Raw genomic sequence first — 19,908 nt, 5'->3', positions numbered from 1 at the left:
TTCATGAAGACACAAACCTTATGGTTGAAAAGTAAATCAACCATATTCAACCATCACTGTTGAGAGGGAAGTTGGAGACTGCAGGTGTGGACCAACATCTGGCTGCTTGGATTTTAGACTACCTCACTGACAGGCCACAATTCGTCAGGTTGCGTGACTGTGTGTCAGAGGTGGTAGTCTGTAACACGGGGGCTCCTCAAGGGACGGTACTCTCCCCATTTTTGTTCACCATGTACACAGCTGATTTTAAGTACAGCTCCCATCACTGTCACCTGCAGAAATTCTCAGACGACACTGCCATTGTTGGTTGTGTGTCCGGGGAGAATGAGCAGGAATACAGGGGGGTCATCACTGACTTTGTGAACTGGTGTGAGGAAAACCACTTGCTACTGAACACCAGTAAGACAAAGGAGCTGGTGCTCGACTTCAGAAGGAACACTTCAGTGCATACTCCTGTGAGCATCCAGGGCTCGGACATTGATATTGTGGACACTTTTAAATACCTGGGTGTTCATCTCAATAATAAATTGGACTGGTCAACAAACACAGTTGCCCTGTATAGGAAGGGCCAAAGTCGCCTCCACCTGTTGAGGAGACTGAGGTCCTTCGGGGTGTGCAGAGAACTCCTACGGACTTTTTATGACACAGTAGTGGCCTCAGTAGTTCTCTACGCTGTTGTGTGCTGGGCAGGGAGTAGCTCGGACAGAGACAGGAAAAAACTTAACAAGCTTGTTAAGAAAGCTGGCTCTGTCCTGGGCTGCACACTGGACACCATCGAGGAGGTGGCGAACAGAAGGATGCTATTAAAACTGTCATCTATTATGGATAATCCCTCCCACCCCCTGCACCACACTGTGGAGGCTCTGAGCAGCTCCTTCAGCACAAGACTGTTACACCCTCAGTGCAAGAAGGAGCGCTTCCGTCGATCATTCCTCCCCACAGCTATTAGACTTTACAACACATCACTGCAGTGACCACATAATCAATATATATATAATCCCTGTATATGTACATATGTGTGTATATATATGTATATCTGTGTGTGTGTGTGTATATATGTATGTATGTATATATATATATATATATATATATATATATATATATATATATATATTTCAGCAAGCTGCTATCCATATACCTAGCATTGTGTATATGTTTCTTTTTTTCTTACATTTTTACTTGTATATTTTTACAGTTTTAGAAATTGTTTTCTATTGTTTTTATTATCTGTATTGTTATTTTTTTTGCTGATCCTATGGATCCTGTCCTTTTTTTGTACTGTCTTTTTTCATTATTGCTGCTGTTTTCTCAAAGAATTTCCCCATTGTGGGATTAATAAAGTCTAGTCTAATCTAATCTAATCTAATCTAATCTAATCTAATCTAATCTAATCTAATCTAATATAAAATGGATGGATCGAGCAGTTATGGTACTGATACGTCTAATAAACGTTCTTTCGCCGAATATAAAACAAAAGAAACAAAATCGAAGTGCTGCAGTCTAACAATAAATGTTATCATAATTATTGCAAATGTCACCTGACTTTATGTCATAATTATTGCAAATGTCACCTGAAGTTTATGATCATAACCTATAGGATCCCAAAAGATGCCAACAGCACGAACTATACCATGACGTCATTTTCATGCGACGCTTGAGACTCGTGTACAGAAGGGATTCGCATTACCACATGTTAGCCATTGGGAAGATGGCGCCTATGGTACAAGAGCCAGAGATACAATTTGCTCAGAGATTAGCTTCCAACGAGAAGCCCATCCGGACCAAAGCAATAAAAAAACTGAGGAAGTACTTAAGTGTGAGGTCGCAGAAACCCAATGGTAAGATAGACAGAAAAGATTCCAACATAAAATGATACCAATCGTGAAGATGTGGCGATCCAACTTTTCTTAAGCTTCTTACATTTTTGGTCGTTTTCTTCCATCGTCTAGGTGGATTCACTGTTGAAGAACTGTTGAAAATATGGAAGGGGCTCTTTTATTGCCTGTGGATGCAGGATAAACCACTACTACAGGTAATTTTCGTGTCACGATTTCATCACATAGCATAGTGGTTGTGTTTTTAATAGTTTCGGCAATCTGTCAGACCTGGAGAAAAATAACGCTTGGAAATTAATCAGTGCAGTCTCAGGCCCATAGTCTGAAGTTGACTATACAGATTGCTAAATGAGACCCATTTGGATATTTCCGCACACAGATCTGTAATACTTCTGTCCACGTGTTAGAAAGTTTCTAGCATAACTGTTCCTAACATCTTTGCGGAGTATTTTATGCATTAAGGATAAATCATTAGAATGAGAAGTAGAAAGAGTCAGAGCTGTCAGTGACCCCCGTTAATACATCTTTCTCGTCATTTTACCTGCATTACACCGTGTTTTCCTGCCTGTGTGATCACTGGCTGTATTTCTAAATTTGTTCAATAGGAGGACCTGTCCGCCCAGATATCAAACCTGATCCACTCACTGCACAATGTCGATGTCCGTAAGTACCTTGCTAACCGTAATTCCGGAAATGATGGGAAGTCGGTATTTTAAGAATGTAATGTCTCGGTCTTAATCTTAATCAGTTTGGGGATTGTTTCCCTCTAAGATGGAGTCAGCACTGTGATGGCTGCCTAGAATCACCCTTGTGCAGAGTAGTATCTCATAGCAGCCCTCTTACATTCACCTTGTATCTCTTTCTATAGAGTTTTTGTTCCTGGAGAGCTTTCTGAAGACCATGAACAGGGAGTGGAACGGTATAGATGGACTCCGCATGGATAAGTTCTACATGGTACTGTACTGTTCGGCTGACTGGTGTCCCAGAAGTGAAATGATTAATGGTGTACAATTCTCTCTCTAAATAATTATTATTCAGAAAACCAAGCAAAATATTACCAGTCAATGGTGATCTCAGAAAATATTATTACTGTATCAGTAAAGTGTAAACCATTAGTGATGGTAAAAAATGTCATTAGTAATGTGGACAGTTCAAGGACGCAATGTTTTTGCCATCAAAAGGTTTTTAAGATGAGAAATACTCCATCTATGCAAAGGAATGACTGCCACTTAGCCAGGTTATGCCTGTCATCATTCAGAATAACAGGGAGGTTAGACTGAAACACCCTGCCTCTTTCTGTCTGTCTCCCATCCAGCTGGTGCGTTTCGTATTCAGGCAGGCATTTGAACTGTTGAAGAGGCGGGTTTGGGACACTGGGTAAGTCCGTGTCAGGCTGCAAGGACGTGGCTGGCAGCTCCACTGCTGAATGTAGATGGCTGCGTGTTGATAGAGTTATTTGTATTGTACTTTGTTTTAATGCTCTTTACCATTGGAGGATATTAAGGGGTAAAATGGGTTTTAGCTAATTATTAGTAGTTGTAGTGTTATCAGTATTATAATAAAATATCTTTGTCATTGTACAATACTACATGCTATAAATGATAAAAAGTAAAGAGATAAATGAAAAGTAATAATCTACAGTGTATATAGATTGTGTCATATTAGTCATTTTACTTATTGCATTGTTTTGGATGCACTAATAAAACATTAACTATTCCCATCTACTTTGCAGTCTAGTGCAGAAGTTTGTCGAGTTGCTGTTTGACCACGTGCTCCGAAGCACCAGTGATTGCCCCTCAGGAGTGCAGTTCCACGTCCTGGACATCTATATGACAGAACTGGCCAGGGTCGGAGCCAAAGAGGTAGGGAAAATGTATCTTGTACCTGGGCTGAGAAGCTGCCAGAAATTGGGTGCAGTCTGTAAGATACATGCCGAGGCAGTAGGTGGCATAGTTAAGTACAGCATCAGGATACAGCTTTGGATAATAATGATGCCAGGGGGAGCTCAGCCACAGTGTGAATCATGCTGATGGACTCTGATTGCAGCTCACAGCCCAGCAAAACCTGACGTTCATTGATCCGTTCCTCAGAACGGCAGCAAAATCAAAGAAGTGAGTGAACGTTTCAATGCTGTTCTTGAACGTTCCCATTCAGTGTGTCTGAGGACTCAAGCTCTCTCTGCCCCCTCTCCCTCCCCCCCCCCCCCACAGTCATATGTTAGTACAGGCCATCTGTGGCACCATGTTCCAAGAGATTGTTGACCATGCCCCCTTTGCCATCGAGGACCTCCTAAATGAGATTCAGGGAAGAGGTGGAACTGGGGAGGATGATTCGGGTCAGGCCTCTGGTGATGAGGAGGATGAAGAGGGGTGTGAGATTGACGCTGTCCCACAAAGCTCTAAGAAAGCTAAAGTCAAACATGTTAATGGTATGTATTTGTCACTGCATCACATTTGAGTGAGCACATTATAGAAATTTCAATGCAGATTGTTTTGTTATTACTACATGAATATTCTCAAATAATCATCTCTCCTTGCACTTTTCTCTAGGTGTCCCAGCTAGTGAAGAGGATGAGCTGTCTGATTTTGAGGAGGGTGACTCTCTCCTGCCTGAGAATGACATCGGGCCTGTGCTTCAGGTCAGTGACGCCGTGTTTCAGGAGAGTCTAGAATGAAAATCCGCAGCACATACAGTCTCATTCATGTCTTTTAGTTCTTTCTCACATTTAAAGTTCAGTATTTAGACACCATGAGGAGAATCCTGGTCTGAAGGACCCCAGCTTAACTGTGTCCCTTCCAATCGCAGAGTCTCCTTCCCCTATAGTATTCTATAGGTGTTGGTCAAAGTTTGAATTTTTGGCCATATTCAAAGAGTTTTAGTGGTTTTCTCACAGGGCTTTAGGTATATCAGAGTGAAATGTGTGTACTGTATGGCACTGGTGGGCAGTCTGTGGTAGTCTCTGCTAGACCAGGTCGTGACCTCCAAGCTGTATAAGATTTGGAATCTGGCATGTGTGAGCCTGGAGACGGATGTGGCATGTTTGCAGATGTAAAATGCTGAGAGCCCAGGCTTCCTCTTCCTCTGTGTGACAGTTTGACTACAAGGCACTGGCAGAAAGGCTGCTTAAGCTGTCCGGTCGCAGCAACACACCCACCTTCAACAGGAAGAAGCTCTACAGAGCAGTGAAGACGTGAGTGTTGAATTTCCATAGGCACTTGTAGACCCTATTTAGCAGAGATATGTGTTTTGGTATCTCCTGCTCAGCAAATTTAATCGTGTGGAAATGGCATCCCATGTTTCTTCAGGGGGCAAAGGCCCCGCCCCCCACGGGTGAAATCCTACAATTGCTCCTGGCCCCGCCCCTAAACAGCAGATGCCCAGCAGGCCTGCTCGTGCTCACCTGGGGGGCGGCATTACTATTACAGTCCTGGCTGACGTGTGTGAGTGTGGACTGGGTGATGCTTTTCACCTTTCTGCTGAGCTGCTGAACCCATGTCTGTCTGCTTTACTGTTACTGCTTTCAGGAATTTATGTTTTCTCTTCTGACTCTTTTTCTTACAGGTTTCAAGATCTCGGTGAAGGTAGGGGCCTCAGTAAATACTATAGTGTCTGTGGAATTGTGATCTGTCTCTGAATTGTGGGTCAGCCGTCTTATAATCATGACCAGTCGATGTAAATCTTGAGTATTTTCTGATGCACCTTGTTGGTGAGGTTGCCAGTCTCTCTTCCTTCATTAATCCATCCTTTCTCTGTCTCCTCTTACTTTTTTTTTAACCTCTCGCGCCAGGTGTGTTCCCCCAGGATGAGTACCCAGAGGAGGTCTCCACAGATGAAGATGATGACGAGATGTTTGGGAGCCGGCGGAGATTAAAGAAGAGGAAGATGAGCTGGATCAATGAGGAAGACGTGGATGAAGGCTCCAAGGCCAAGAAACGCAAAGGCGAGCATGCAGAGAGTGGTAGTTGTTAGTGCAAATGGACAGTCTCAGTTTTAGTAAATTAACTGCCTTATTACTGATTTTATAGTTTTTACTTTTATTTTATAGCATTAGCCTGTGAAAAGGGAAATGTAGAATACCATTGACCAGTTTACATTTTTAGTTTCTCAACTGGTGATTTCAAGCCATGACAAAGTGACTAAAGGCCAGTTTCTACTTCTGCGTAGAATCTACGCTGTAACCTTCGCTGTGGTCTGATGCCTGTAGTGATGTTTCTGGGGAGGTGTGTGCCAGGCTACGGCTTAGGGCACCGCGTAGGGTACAGCTTAGGGTACGCGGCAACCTACGGCGTAGATTCTGTGAAGAAATATAAATCAACCTTAACCCAAACCCCACCTGTATCAGAACTTGACACACCCACATCTACATAAACGTACAAACTCTGCCTTTCCTACCAAGCACAATACACTATAGCCAGGTCCCTAATTAACCTAAAACTGGAACCAAGGGTGCTTTTCCACTGCACCGGGTACCGTACTTTTGTTACTTTGAGAAAGTACCACGGCTTGTTGGTCTATGGGTATGATTCTCGCTGGGTTCGGGTCCCACACAAGCCAATGCACAGTGGAGTAAAAGAAAGTGCATTCCTTAGGTTTCATGGCATGAAAGAGCAATCTCGTTGGGGGTTTGCCCAGTGACACAAAAAAAAATGTTCATAACTTTTTTTAAGATTGCGGTTGTACTGTATTTCAGAGGCACTCTATATGCATAATTAATCGACAAAGAAAGCATTTCAAGTCCCACCCAAAGTACTGAAGTACCAAAGAAGTTTGGAACTTTTGGTACTGGTACTTTTGGTACTGGTACTTGACCGCAAGTCAATGGAAAAGGGAAAGTACCAAAAGTACTGTACCAAATGTATGGGAATTGGTGTGGTGGAAAGTGCCACAAAAACATCTCTAATGGAGACACCATCCTCACACCCTAGTGCCAGTAGCTAATACTTTTGTATTTTGCTGGAACAGTACAGATAAGTGGGTTTAATTGTTATGCCACCTTAATTTTTAGGCAAGAAGAAAGAAATGGAGATTCCAGTCAAGCAGAAAAAAGGCTCTGTGGAAGGAGAGGCTACAGGGGACGAGGGGAAGACTGATTCTATGGCCAAGAAAAAGAAGAAAAGGAGGAAGAAGAACAAGGGGGTGGAGGCAGGAGAACCTTCAGTGGACGGGTCAGAGCAGAACAATGGTTCAGCCCAGGGGATTCCAGAGGCAGAGCAGGGCTTGCAGGTGGTGAGGGAGGGCCAGTCAGAACATTGTGTGTCAGAAAAAAGGACAGACCCAGCTGTGCCAGAAAGGGGGGAACAAGGTGGTGCCACTGTGACAAACCAGAAGGGGAAGAGGCAGAAGATCAACCCCGGCGTGAAAATGTCTGACGCTCTGAGTCAGCATGATGTGACGGCAGAAGAACGCCAGGTGGTGAAGAAGAAGCAGAGGAAGAGGAGGAACAGCTCTTTGGCAGAGGAGCCCAAGAGCCCACTGGGGCTGGAAACTCCCACAGCCCTGATGGGGGGAGAACAAGACAGCCGTCCCAGCCCAGTGACACAAAGCAGGGGGGCAGAGGAGGCAGGGCCAGAGACAGCAAAAGGAACGGCTACTTCCCAGGGGGGCAAAGAGAAAAGGAAGAAGAAGAAAAGGATGAAGGAGACGTCCTTAATATGTGAGAGGCGGCAGGTAGCCGATGGTGGTGTGTGTGCAGACAGGCAGCCAGCAGCGGAGAGCCCAGCTCCCAAGGCGAAGGCGGCGGCAGCAAAGGTTACTGTGTGGACTGAGGAACAGTCAGGCCAGACCAATGGTCACGTGGAGGGGGTGGGCACCAAGGCCCCCACGGCGGCCAGTGTAAGTCACTGCATGGCTGTCCCAAGACCGTCAGTGTCACCCTCCCTTAATGCGGATTCTTATCCAGGACGATACACACAGCCTAGAAACTACGGACTATGGGGAGAACACTAATGACATGGGTATTAGCATTCAGGGGGATTTCATTAGGGAAAGACTAGACATTTTAATTCATTTTAAGGGTTGAGATAGAAAAAATATTCAAACAGTTGAGTCAGTAGGGTGCATGGTTAACACCTCTGAGTTGCTTCTATTGAGTAGGAAATCTCCAACTATTAGTAAAATAGTTTGGTCATCATACTTAGAAAAACCAAAACCACCTGTCATATTTGACCATTTCTACATAAGAATTTTAGAATATTATGATAGTTATTGATATCCACACCAAAATTTCAGAAACCCACACTACAATACCACTGTCATATAGGTTTATCTGCTTTTCTGATTTGCATATTTTGCAAATCATTGAAATATATACAATCAAAAAAACGCATAATGGAACGCAAAACAGATAACGACACACAAAAACACGAGATGAAAGCACAGAATAATGCATTAAAAATATACCTGGGTTCTCTTGCTACAGGACGCTGGCCCAGGCAGAACTAAAAAAGCCCTTAAGAAGAAAGCAGATGGGGCCAAGTTAGATTTTGTCAAGTTTCAAAGTGGTGCTGTACCCGTTCCTCTGTTCTGCAGGAAGAGTAAAGGAGGCCGGGCCACATTCACCAAGCAGGTATCTGTACCACACATGGGTCTGAGCAACAGGCACCCTGGGGCCTGCTCACGTACATCGGGTAAAGCGACAGTTTGGAGTAAATGAGGTCCATGTAGGTTAAACAAGGACAGTCAACCAAAGATGATGCACACAAATCAGCAGCAATGAAATGACTTGAGGGTCTCGGGGATTGGCAGGATGCTTTAGAAAGGAGCTGTGGCACCATCACTGCAGTGGGAGCTCCAGAGTGGCTCTATATTGTGTGCATTTCCCACATTTCGTTAACATCCCGAAGGATCTGGCATGAGGAGCTTGAAGGTTCTAAAATGTTTCTCCTTCCAGGTGAGGCGGACGCCGCTGTCTGAATTTAAGAAGGTCACTTTTGGGCTGAAGAACAACAAGACTGCAGGTTAGCTGCTCGCTATGCGGGGTGATGTTATGAAGCATGCCTGTGAGAATTCTGCATTGACTCACACACTTTATGGAATTTTGATTATTTTCCATTTATCCAGAGTTCAGGAAGACGGACCGCAGCCTGTTGGTGAGCCCCGATGGCTCATCCCGTGTGGCCTTTGACCCCAAGCAAAAGCCACGGTTTGGAGTGTTGAAGTCACCGATGACAGCTCAGGCTAGCAAAAACAGCAGCAGTGCCACCCAGAGGAGACCTTGTGCAGCTGATTTTTTTTAAGGAGCTTTTTACAGAGAATTCCAAAATCCTGATGTTCTGTCGATCTACAGAATGACTAAGTAACATGGACTTGTTTTGGCTGAAAACAGTTATGTTCTGTGAGCTTTTCTATGTTCAAAATAATTAAGTGCTAGATTAAAATTCTTCTTCAGAAGAATCTGGGTGTGTGTTCTGGTTGAGCAGTGCAGTCTTTCCCCACTTCTGTAAATAATACATTATTTAGTCAATTTCTTTTTGGTGTATGTTTCGTCCATCAAGCACATGATTAGACTCACAAGAGTCACTGGTTGTACCCTTCAGAGATGTGGTTTGTAATGTTACGAGAGCATAATGACAGTGATTTTATGCAGCGATTGTGTGTCCTGCTGACACTGTTCTCTGTTCCTCCTTGTTTTTATGCCAGTGGAGAATGCAATTAGCCTTTGAGAGCTTAAACAGTATTCATTTCAACAACTTTTAATTTAAATTGAGATAGTGGATACAATTATCTGTTCATCCAAAGAGAGAGTGTAAATTACCTATCTAAGGCTACAAAACCAGCCCACATTATGTACACAACTGTGAATGCAGATAGACAAGTAAAGCTTTTTCTTAATTATTAATGACTTTATTAAGACTTTATTATGATCCCACTGAAAAACTATGAGATGGTAATAAAATTAAAAAATCCGGTCAAACTGGTTAGTACTAAGCTTAGCTGAGCTCCAGTTACCTCTAATACATACTTTTCCTTTGTTATTTTAATACTGTAATTTGCTATACAACACAATATCAGAACAGTTAAATTTAATAGAATAATGCTGAGTATAATAGATTCCGGACCCCCCGTGACCCTGAACAGGATAAGCGGTTTCAGGAAATGGATGGATGGAATGCTAAGTAAATATACAGTAGTGATCAAAATTAGAGAGCATTTCTGTCATTTACAATGTTGCTTATCTGAATTTAAAGTTATTCTTTCCTGAATAGAAGAGATCTATCCCACATCACAAAATAATAGGTTTGCGATCAAAATTACAGAATGGATACTTATTACAGAAGAAACTTGCAAATGAATTTTGTCAACTTTTTTGACAGTTACAACTCAGAAATGAATAGGATGTGTAGAGGTCCTTGTTTTCAATGACATTGGCACATGAGCGCCCACAGGACATGAGCAATTTCTTGCACTACTCTGACTTGATTTTGTTCCATTTGTCTTCCAGTTCCTTCCACAATTCTGTAACTGTATCAGATTTGCCATAACTTTGTCGCCATTTACCTTCCAGAGATTCTTGATGGGGACTCTGGGTCGGCCATTTCATCGCCTCTATGTACTCAGCTTTGAGGAATTGCTTCATCCGTTTGGCAGTGGTAAGGGGCATTGCCTTGTATAGAAATCATTGGCTGAATAGGTGATGTTCACAGAGAAGGAGCCACATGTTGCTGAAGGAGGTTCTGATCCTCATTAACATTCACCTTGTCATGTAGCCGTGTGAGAAGCCTGACTCCTGTGGCTGAGGTCACACCCCATGCCGTGACACTCACCCCTCTAATCTGATTTTTTTGCACTCTGGTGGGAGTCTTTCCTAATTCAATGCTGCACATGTGTCCCATCTGAACCAACCAAATTAAACTAGCTTTTCTTGCTGAAATGATCTTTACACCAGTTCTCCTCTGTCCACTTGACGTGCTCCTCAGCAAAGGGCTAGTCTAGCCTTTTTATTCTTCTTGCTGATGGGTGGCTTTGTCACTGCAGAGTGGCCTTTCAGTCCATATTGTCCCAGATGACAAGACCTTGTCAAAACAAATTCTTGCTCTGTCCTAAACTGATGGCAGCTGCTTATTGACCCAATCGCCTACAGAGTCTCCCTATTGTCCTGTTCTCTCGTGCTCATCTTGCATGGCTGACGGGCCTTTTTTGGAACTTCAATATTTCAAAAATGAAACTTGGAATGACTAGCTTCTCTTCCAGTGGCTAAGAGGGCCATTTCACCAGCCTTCATCTGAACAACCTGACATCACAGGGTTAAAGTTATCTTGAAGGTTGCGGCTTCAGTGTTATCTATCAATCAAGGTTGTTCTGCTGGGAGTTACCTAGTTTTGGAGATATTGGCTGTAGAAATGTTGGGCTTCCCTTGATTATAATGGCATTCTTCCTGTGGTCAATAAAATTTGGGAAAATTAAACTGCAATGTTTCTTACCAGAAATCACGACTCGGATATTGAAGGTAATCCACAGACTTTGTAGTGAGCAGTTTAATAATGTCCAAACTCTTTTCTTCTACCGAACTCCATGCACCAATCGTATCACTGCTCTGAAGGTAAGATCAGTGTGTGGAGCCCTGAAAGCGCCTACAATGGACAAATGAGCATCAAAACTGGACCATGGAGCAATGGAAGCAGATGGCCTGGTCTCATGGGTCATTTTCTGTTATATCATGTGGACGGCCAGGTGCATGTGAGTTATTTACCTGGAGAACAGACACCAGGATACACTATGGGAAGAAGGCAAGCCTATAAATGCAAAATGCAATGTGATGCTAATTTTTAGATCTCCAGTTACGTGCCAATAGAAGTCGATGAATGCTGTCTAACCCCTTTTTTTTTTGCTTCATGCATATTATGGTCTGGCTTGTTACCTGAAACCCATTACTAATGTTTCTGCAATATCTGGCTTACCAAAATATCCCTGGTCATTAAACAACTTCATATTATGTAAACAAAACTATAAATCAAATTGTATTTGCAGTATCCTTCATAAGTGAAATATGAACAGGAAGACATGCTTTGACTTTACCACCACTGCCTTCAGTAGGTGCTCTGCCCGATTGATGCATGGGCGTAAATTACGGGGGGGGTTGCAGCCCCCCCCCAATAATCATGTTTCCCCCATAATGGGTGGAGACCTCAACCCCCCCAATGTTCCAGCCAAAGTTACGCCCTTGGATTGATGCACTGTGCTACAAACAAGTTAGTATACAAATTCTATAATAACATATTGAAGTTTTGCAAACCAGTGTAACCCTTCCAAAAAAACCACATTATTTACTTTGAACAAGTTTCCATTGGTAAACCGCAGGCTCTATTAATAACTGCCATGTTTTTTTCCCCTGAAAACAATATTTTCTAAGCTGACAATTTTGCATGGTTTTCACCTGAAAGCCATATTACATCATTTTTTTAGCAACAGCCCACGCAAAGCTGCCCACTTTGAGTGCGCAGGTATGACTTCTCACCCAAATGCATTCTGGTGTACATTTTCCTTTTTGCTCCTGAGAAATTCTTTCCACATTTGGAATAGATATGAACACTTTTATCCAAGTTTAATTTTGACTTACATGCTGGGTTTGCGTAGCTTTAACGACAGACTGTGTTTTGTTTAGCATCTACTTTTTAAAAACAAATTAAGAATTTGCACATTTAGCACACCTGCACATTGTTCTACAAATGACTTCTATTGCACATTCTTAAAGTATGATCACTCACAAATTACTCTGCAGGGGCAGGGGTGTAGTGAGAAATTGTGGAGTCACAATTGACTGCCAGACTTTAATTCTGGGTACCCTCCAGTCCAGGACACAGGAAAACACACCATCTTCCCCAATCTCCACCAAGTAGTGTGTAATTCTCTTGTGCTGCTACCCAGATTTAATTCAAAACCCTTGGAACAATGTCTCAAATATGGGAAACAGCACAATATACCAAGCTTGCAAATAATAGATTTGCAGCATCTTATGAGGATACATACAATAATTTGCAGATGTAGCTGGAGCTTAAATTAAACCATTTCACAACCATCTGACACTAAAAGGTGGTGTAATGAAGGAAATGCTGAGGTTTTTCTCTTTAATTTTTTTGTTGTTTTGTTAAACAAAACCCATGGCTGCTTCTGCGTCCTCTTGTGACTGCAGCTTGTTTGTTTTTTAATGATGACATTTTATTCAATAAAATGGTACATGGTCATTGTGGTGAAACAGAATAGTGAATGAGAAAACATTGGACAACAGTGGATCAACACACGTCTGCTATTCCTGTAGTCTACTACACTACTGTGTTTCTCACTGAAAAGCAATGTAATACCCCTCGACTGGCATTATAATTGATTTACACCACACTTGATATGTCAGGAATCTTTAATGCGGTTTAATTTCATTTTATTAAATCTGCATACAGTAAGTGGCAGTATCTCACGGTTAAAAACTGTCACACACTTTACAAATTATTTGCAAAATTCAAAAAGCAAACTCAGTGGTGCATGACACAGTAATTAAATTCACTTGATAGTATGTGGATTTACTGTGATGATTTATTTCTGATGCATGTCTTCATTCATCCACATACCTTCCATAACCACTTTTCCAGCACAAGGCTGTGGTGGATATGAAGCCTATGCTATCCCACAGAGGATTCCTGTAGATTATAGATGCACAGTAAGACCTTACGGGCCATTTAGAGACACCAATTTACCATGTTTGTTGACTACAGAAGGAAACTGGATTATCTGGAGTAAACAGGCACAACAAAGGAAGAACATGCAAACCTGAATACATACAGAGCCATGGAGAATAATTTAACCTACAAGCCTGAAAGCGATGACTACTGCACTGCTCAATCAGTCACCATGCCATCTTGCACATTTACATTATTGACCAATGGTGATGCTGCTAACAAATAGGGGTACACCCATGTATACATTTTGGCCCAAACAGTTAAGAAATATGTTTTTGTCTATACTGATAAATAACTAACCTTTGAGCTCCATGAATCTGCAGTGAAACTGAAGTGGGTGACGCTACTTCTTAAGATCCTGTGAATGTGTATAGCAGCTACGTCATATAATGCAGGCAGTGAGACGTCAGTGAAGTAGAGCCAAATCGGGAGACTGTAGTGAGCTTCTAAGTGGTGAATGAGTCGACGAAATCCCTCGTCCTCCAATATGGAAAATGGCTGATCATCTAACCTAACAGGACCTGAGAGGGAGCAAAGACGTGGACTGTCTGGGGGTCTCTGAAAATCGGGTTGAGAAGCACTGATGCAATACAATCATCTCTGTGATTTTAGTAATTACATCTTTAGCTGTGATGCTGCTAACTTTAAATAGACTAAAATCTGGCAATATCAACCAATATATTGTGCATTTCTAGTATTAAACACACTTCCCAAACCCCGTGCTTATCTAGTCACCTGTGTGCATTTTCTGGTGGTACCATAATGAGGATGGATAGCCAAAGCGCTTTCCACATTGGTCACAGCTGAATGCCTTCTCCCCTGAATGAATTCTTTTATGCAGTTTTAAAGATCCTACATCAGCAAATCTCTTCCCACATTCAGAGCAACCATGCGGTTTTTCACTAAAATGTCTTTTCTGGTGTCGTTTTACAGAGTCTACAGAAATAAAACCCTTCCCGCACTGGGGACATCTGTACGGTTTCTCCCCTGAATGAATCCTTGTGTGTGTTGTTAAGCTGTCGGCTTCAGCAAAACTCTTACCACACTGTGTACATTTGTAAGGCTTTTCATCTGAATGAATTCTCATATGTATTGTCAAATTGTTTGCCTGTGTATAACTCTTTCCACACTGGGTACATTTATATGGTTTTTCCCCTGAATGGATTCTCATATGTACTGTTAAGTTGTTTGCCTGTGCATAACACTTGCCACATTCAACGCATTTGTAAGGTTTTTCACCTGAATGAATTCTCTTGTGTATTGTTAACTGGTATGCCTGTGTATAACTCTTCCCACATTGGAAACAGGTGTATGGTTTTTCACCTGAATGAATTCTCATATGTTTCCTTAAAGTTTCAGCCTCTGCAAAACACTTGCCACAGACAGCACATTTGTGTGGTTTTTCACCTGAATGAACTTTAAGGTGCTTTTTAAAAGATGAGGGATCAGAAAAACTTTTCCCACATTGTCCACAGATATTTGGCTTTTCACCTGTATGAATCCTTTTGTGCCTCTTTAATGATGACAGAGTAAAGAAACTTTTCCCACACTGGGAACAGCTGTATGGTTTCTCACCTGAATGATGTCTTGCATGCATTTTTAAGGAATATGTTTCTGCAAACCTTTTTCCACATTCCGAACAGCTGTGGGGTTTTTCCCCTGAGTGGACTTTATGGTGTTTCTTCAAAGATGAAGAATCTACAAAACTTTTCCCACACAAATCACATATAAGGTTTTTTTTTTTTCCAGAATGAATTCTTCTGTGTTTTGCCAAATATTTTGTATTGGCAAAACTTTTTCCACAGTCAGCACAATTATGCGGTTTTTCCCCCGAATGAATTTTCTTGTGTTGCCTTAAAGTATAAGATCTTGTAAAACATTTGCCACATTCAGGACAGCTATGTTTATTTCTGTTTGGTTTAATCTGCTGGTCTAACTCAAATGTCTTTGTACTCTGGATACAGTCTGACCAATTAATTACTGTATAAATAGTACTCCCATTCTCATACTGTGAGTTATAATTGACTAAGAGCCGATTTTCCTCTTGAGTTTCCACACTATTTGCAATAATTTCTTTGAGATCCTCTTCACACTGTTTGATTTCAGTCTTAGCTCCAACTGGTTCACACTTCATTTCTTCGACTACTAGCCCTGAATCACCAAGGCACTGCAGGTCACTATGTTGTTCCACTTTAATGTAGTCTGGATCAACGACTTCTCTTTTAATTTGTTCAGTATCCAGATAGAATCCACGACTGTCAGTTTCCCATGTTGCTGCTGAATCCCCAGTGTGTACAGAACCCGAATCATATTCGCTTTTAACACACAAAGCCATGACCCCTGTGTTGCACCTGATTGCTGTCTGTTGGCTCTTACAGTTACCGTTGTGTAAATTAACACCGCAACACCAAACTTCGTTTACTGTCTATTAGGTACTATACTATTAGTCTTCTGTTCCTAGTGGCCCCATATCCAAATGTAATTTCCATTTGCCCTTTCTGGACGGGGTTCAGCTGTCTCCACTGTTCTTGATACTATTCCTGGCAGAAAAAATTAAACAGACCATGTAAAACACAAGACATCTGAAAAAGCTAATGGAACCTGATACTATACCCCTATGCTGTTACACTCGCTATACATTTACCAGTTTTACCAAATACGTAAATGTTTGATTTGTTTAACCGGTTTGAGCGAAAATATTAAAAACACTCGTCACCAATGGAGGTAGCTACCTATGTAACTTACGATGCCACGTGGGTTATTATTTTGCGTCTGATTGATTCGTCGTTTACCTAACAAGTTTTTACAAAGGCCAACTTTAATACTTTACCGCGTGAATAATTAACAATATCCATGATATGAATAACACGTTCCGTATATGAAAACAAAATCACAAATGCAAAATACGTAATGTATTGCAAACTCTCAAAATGAAAAGAATTCATTTGAATATAATTAGTGGCAAACACCGCGCCGCAAGACATCCTTCATAACCCACCCCCTAGCAATAACATACTACTTAATTTTTTATGATATAAATTTTTATTCAATAGTGCAGATAAAACTTGCCTACAGAGTGGCATGCAGCTACAGCATCCAAATAAACCAAGAAATCCTCATGCTACATATTACATATCTGTAACGTCGCTGAACTATTATGAAAATCCTACTTACCACAATATTCTCTGGGTGGATAAACGTTTTACGCGATATGTTAACGGTGTATTTAAGCTAGTTCAGCTGGAAAAATCTCAAAAATAATAGTTAAGGGTGACAAATTAAAGTCAATATATAGAGAACAGAATAAATGCCTCTCGTTCGACAGACATGGTTGGTGGGGTCTCTTTATCTGCTATTCGCTATAGACTTGTCTGTTAGACTTGTCACTGCTAAAAATGATGGGGTAAAGCCCGTCCTCAAATCATCAAGTAACTATTTACAGTTACGTGATGCCTAGTATCCATAATCCTACTGTAACCTGGTTGTAACCCTAACCCCGAAGAACACCCTCTGCTCATGGTGTTGGTATTGTAGCGCCCCCTACCGCCTAGGAGTTAGCGACTAGATCCCATGATGCAGTCAGTATGCCGTGACCTGCCTCCTAAATTAATGACTGTCACCAGCATGCAGTCAACAAAGGGAATTTAAATTTTTTGCAATATCTGAACAATATTTTACTTGATGAACAATACTATCAGTATATTCATTATTTGTATGTCGATATCCCAGAATTCTCGTTAAAAAGATCAGTCCTGTATCAAAGCATTAAGAATTGTAATCGGTGCGTGTGTGTGTATGTGTATGTGTGTGTGTGTGCAGAGATGGGTAAAATACATTTGTATTTGCATACAATTTGATGCATTTTCAATATAAAGATTCACATCACTGTCAGAAAAAAAGTACAAATTTGTATCTTTGGTTGTCACTAGGGCAGTACTTAAAGTCTTATTGGACAATTATGACTTCTATCTTAACCCAGCTAACTAGAAATCCTGCTTTGTGGAACCCCCCCTGTGTTTAAGGATCATGCTTGTGAAGATGGACTCATTAGAGAACAATACATGTTTCACATTGTCCACAATTTGTTTTCATTTGAACTCCGATGCGTCTTCCATTATGAGGTGCGGATTGCAATATTTTATATACAGCTGTGCTATTACTCTGCTAATTCAACCTTCACAATCCTCTGTTACTGGTGGAATGTGCAGTCCGTGAAGACTGGCCACCAGACTGCATATATAGGCGTGAAACCTCAAACACTATTGATTAGGTAATTCAGTCCAAGCCCTGTAGCTGTATATATGATATTCACTCCTCAGGCTGCAATACCTTTCATCAAGCAAGCCAGGAAATTTTTAGTCTTAGACCTTTGATGTCCACAGTCCACAGCCCTTTCACTATGTGTGCTAAATCTTGTCAGTATCTAAGAGTCAGTCTTTGATTTAATGAGTTATTGTTTCAGCAATTTGAATTTATAGCAACTCTTGCACACCCCATGGTTTTCCAAATTACAAGCAAATTTTAATTAATATTTGAATTTTCATATGGGGGTGGTGGGGGAGTGCAGTGGCTAGCACTGTCACCTCACACCTCTGGGACCTGGGTTTGAGTCTCCCCCAGGGATCCATATGTGCAGAGTATGCATGTTCTCCCCATGTCGTCGTGGGGTTTCCTCTGGGTACTCTGGTTTCCCCCCACAGTCCAAAAACATGCTGAGGCTGATTGGAGTTGCCAAATTGCCCATAGGTGTGCATGTGTGAGTGAATGGGGCGTGAATGTGCCCTGTGATGGGTTGACACCCCATCCTGGGTTGTTCCCTGCCTTGTGCCCCTTGAACCTACAGGATAGGCTCTAGATCTCCTTCAATCAAGGATAAGTGTTTACAGAAAATGGGTGGGTGGATGGATGGATGGATGTTCATATGTGCTCCTCACATTCAATAGCTGGTGGTGAATAGACCCAGCGCAGTTATTAATAAAGATGTATAGAAGTACATTACCAGAAAGTCAAGCAGTGTGCATTATCCCCCATAGTCACTTTGTTAAACCACACTTTACAGGACATCTCATTAAGCCTTACAGTTATTAATCCATTTATTCTATGCTTTTTCACTTTGAATGGTGTAATTCTAAATGAACATGGATGTCACTCTACTAAAATATGTCAACACCTTTGTCATCTTTCCCAAACACACGCATGCTGTGTGTGTATGTGTGTGTGTGTGAGAGAGAGAGATGGATAAAGGAATGCTGAACTGATTTTGAAGGGTGACATGTTTATTTATATATAATAATAAAATGAATAATAAAAATGGATTATGAATATGAATATAAAGACTAAGGATAGTTACAAAAACCACAAAGCACATTTGAAAATTATGACAATTATTGACTTTTTCTTAACAATCACACTGTTTCTAAGCATTTACACCATCAGTGACTTGCTGCCAGCATGCCTTTCTAGCTTTGGTGGCAGCCATGGTGTTGCTCTTCACCATTAATGTACCTGCTGTCTCCCAATAACTAGCCACCAGCAAATGCACCATCCTTTGCCATGTGACACACTCCAAAGCTGGACCAGATATAAGCATCAGGTGTACTGCTATAGGCCACTTAGCCACAGTGTCTGTACAATGTCCTTGAAGTCTACATATCACCTGGACATTGAGACCTAGTGCTGAGAAGCATTTTTGACAGGTGCAGATGGGATTCAGGAGGCTGGGAATACCAGTAGGAATGAGCCTTCCTCCCACTGCACCTACAATGCCAGGCATGCCTGCAACAGCATGAAAACCAAATTTAGTGTCATGCAAGGCATTGAAAAGTGTGTATTTTCTTGTCAAAATATTCTAAAAATAAAATATTTAGGGTAAATATAGTTTGAGAAATCAATTCCTGCTTTATAATGAAATAGAGTTCATAGAATACTCAAAAAATGTGGGATTATTGTAGATCAATTTCAATTGGGGTGAATTTGAATGTGCTCTGCACAGGCTTTACAAGCAAGATTAAACGTCAGTTAAGGTCAGAAACATTCACTCCCAGCGCTTTAAATCACTTATGTAACCATAAAGAGCTTTTTAGTTCTTTAATATCCTCAAAAGTAATGGATGTATGGGGGTGTGCATGCATATGCATTTATAGGTGTATGTATGTATGTATGTATGTATGTATGTATGTATGTGTATGTGTCTGCATGTGTATGTATATGTGTATGCATGTATATATGTATATACAGTATATATGTTTATGTATATGTATATATATATATGTGTATGTATATGTATATATATGTGTGTGTGTATATATATATATATATGTTTTATTTATTATTGCTGTATGTATATTACTGTGTATGTATATAGTAAAACTGTATCATTTTTATTTTCTTTTGTTTCCTTTAATGTC

General features: G+C 41.2%; 2 protein-coding genes across 2 annotated transcripts; one reads left to right on the top strand and one right to left on the bottom strand.

The window, feature by feature from the left end:
• Nucleotides 1-1,648: 1,648 nt before the first annotated feature.
• Nucleotides 1,649-9,672, top strand: LOC140578837 (ribosomal RNA processing protein 1 homolog B-like). The gene is made up of 16 exons (XM_072700858.1): nt 1,649-1,838; nt 1,950-2,032; nt 2,441-2,498; nt 2,704-2,789; nt 3,151-3,212; nt 3,568-3,697; nt 3,882-3,946; nt 4,046-4,263; nt 4,385-4,473; nt 4,928-5,025; nt 5,397-5,416; nt 5,623-5,775; nt 6,841-7,667; nt 8,254-8,400; nt 8,725-8,791; nt 8,895-9,672. The coding sequence occupies exons 1-16, from the start codon at nt 1,691-1,693 to the stop codon at nt 9,068-9,070; spliced, it is 2,427 nt and encodes an 808-aa protein (XP_072556959.1). The 5' UTR covers nt 1,649-1,690; the 3' UTR covers nt 9,071-9,672.
• Nucleotides 9,673-9,730: 58 nt separating this feature from the next.
• On the bottom strand, nt 9,731-17,004 carry LOC140578838 (uncharacterized). Its single transcript, XM_072700864.1, has 2 exons — nt 16,676-17,004; nt 9,731-16,041 (listed from the first exon to the last, which is right to left on the bottom strand). The coding sequence occupies exon 2, from the start codon at nt 15,834-15,836 to the stop codon at nt 14,229-14,231; it is 1,608 nt and encodes a 535-aa protein (XP_072556965.1). The 5' UTR covers nt 15,837-16,041; nt 16,676-17,004; the 3' UTR covers nt 9,731-14,228.
• Between the last annotated feature and the right edge of the window lie 2,904 nt (nt 17,005-19,908).

This window comes from Paramormyrops kingsleyae, chromosome 16 (assembly GCF_048594095.1).
Source record: "Paramormyrops kingsleyae isolate MSU_618 chromosome 16, PKINGS_0.4, whole genome shotgun sequence".
NCBI lineage: Eukaryota > Metazoa > Chordata > Actinopteri > Osteoglossiformes > Mormyridae > Paramormyrops > Paramormyrops kingsleyae.
This window is presented reverse-complemented; position numbering and strand designations above follow the sequence as displayed.

Excerpts from the sequence above, each read along its gene's own strand:
- LOC140578838 (XM_072700864.1), bottom strand. The coding sequence starts at position 15,836 with ATGGCTTTGTGTGTTAAAAGCGAATATGATTCGGGTTCTGTACACACT.
- LOC140578837 (XM_072700858.1), top strand. The coding sequence starts at position 1,691 with ATGTTAGCCATTGGGAAGATGGCGCCTATGGTACAAGAGCCAGAGATA. Across the intron at positions 2,033-2,440 it reads AGGATAAACCACTACTACAG|GAGGACCTGTCCGCCCAGAT; the intron begins GTAATTTTCGTG and ends TTTGTTCAATAG. Across the intron at positions 2,790-3,150 it reads GCATGGATAAGTTCTACATG|CTGGTGCGTTTCGTATTCAG; the intron begins GTACTGTACTGT and ends TCTCCCATCCAG.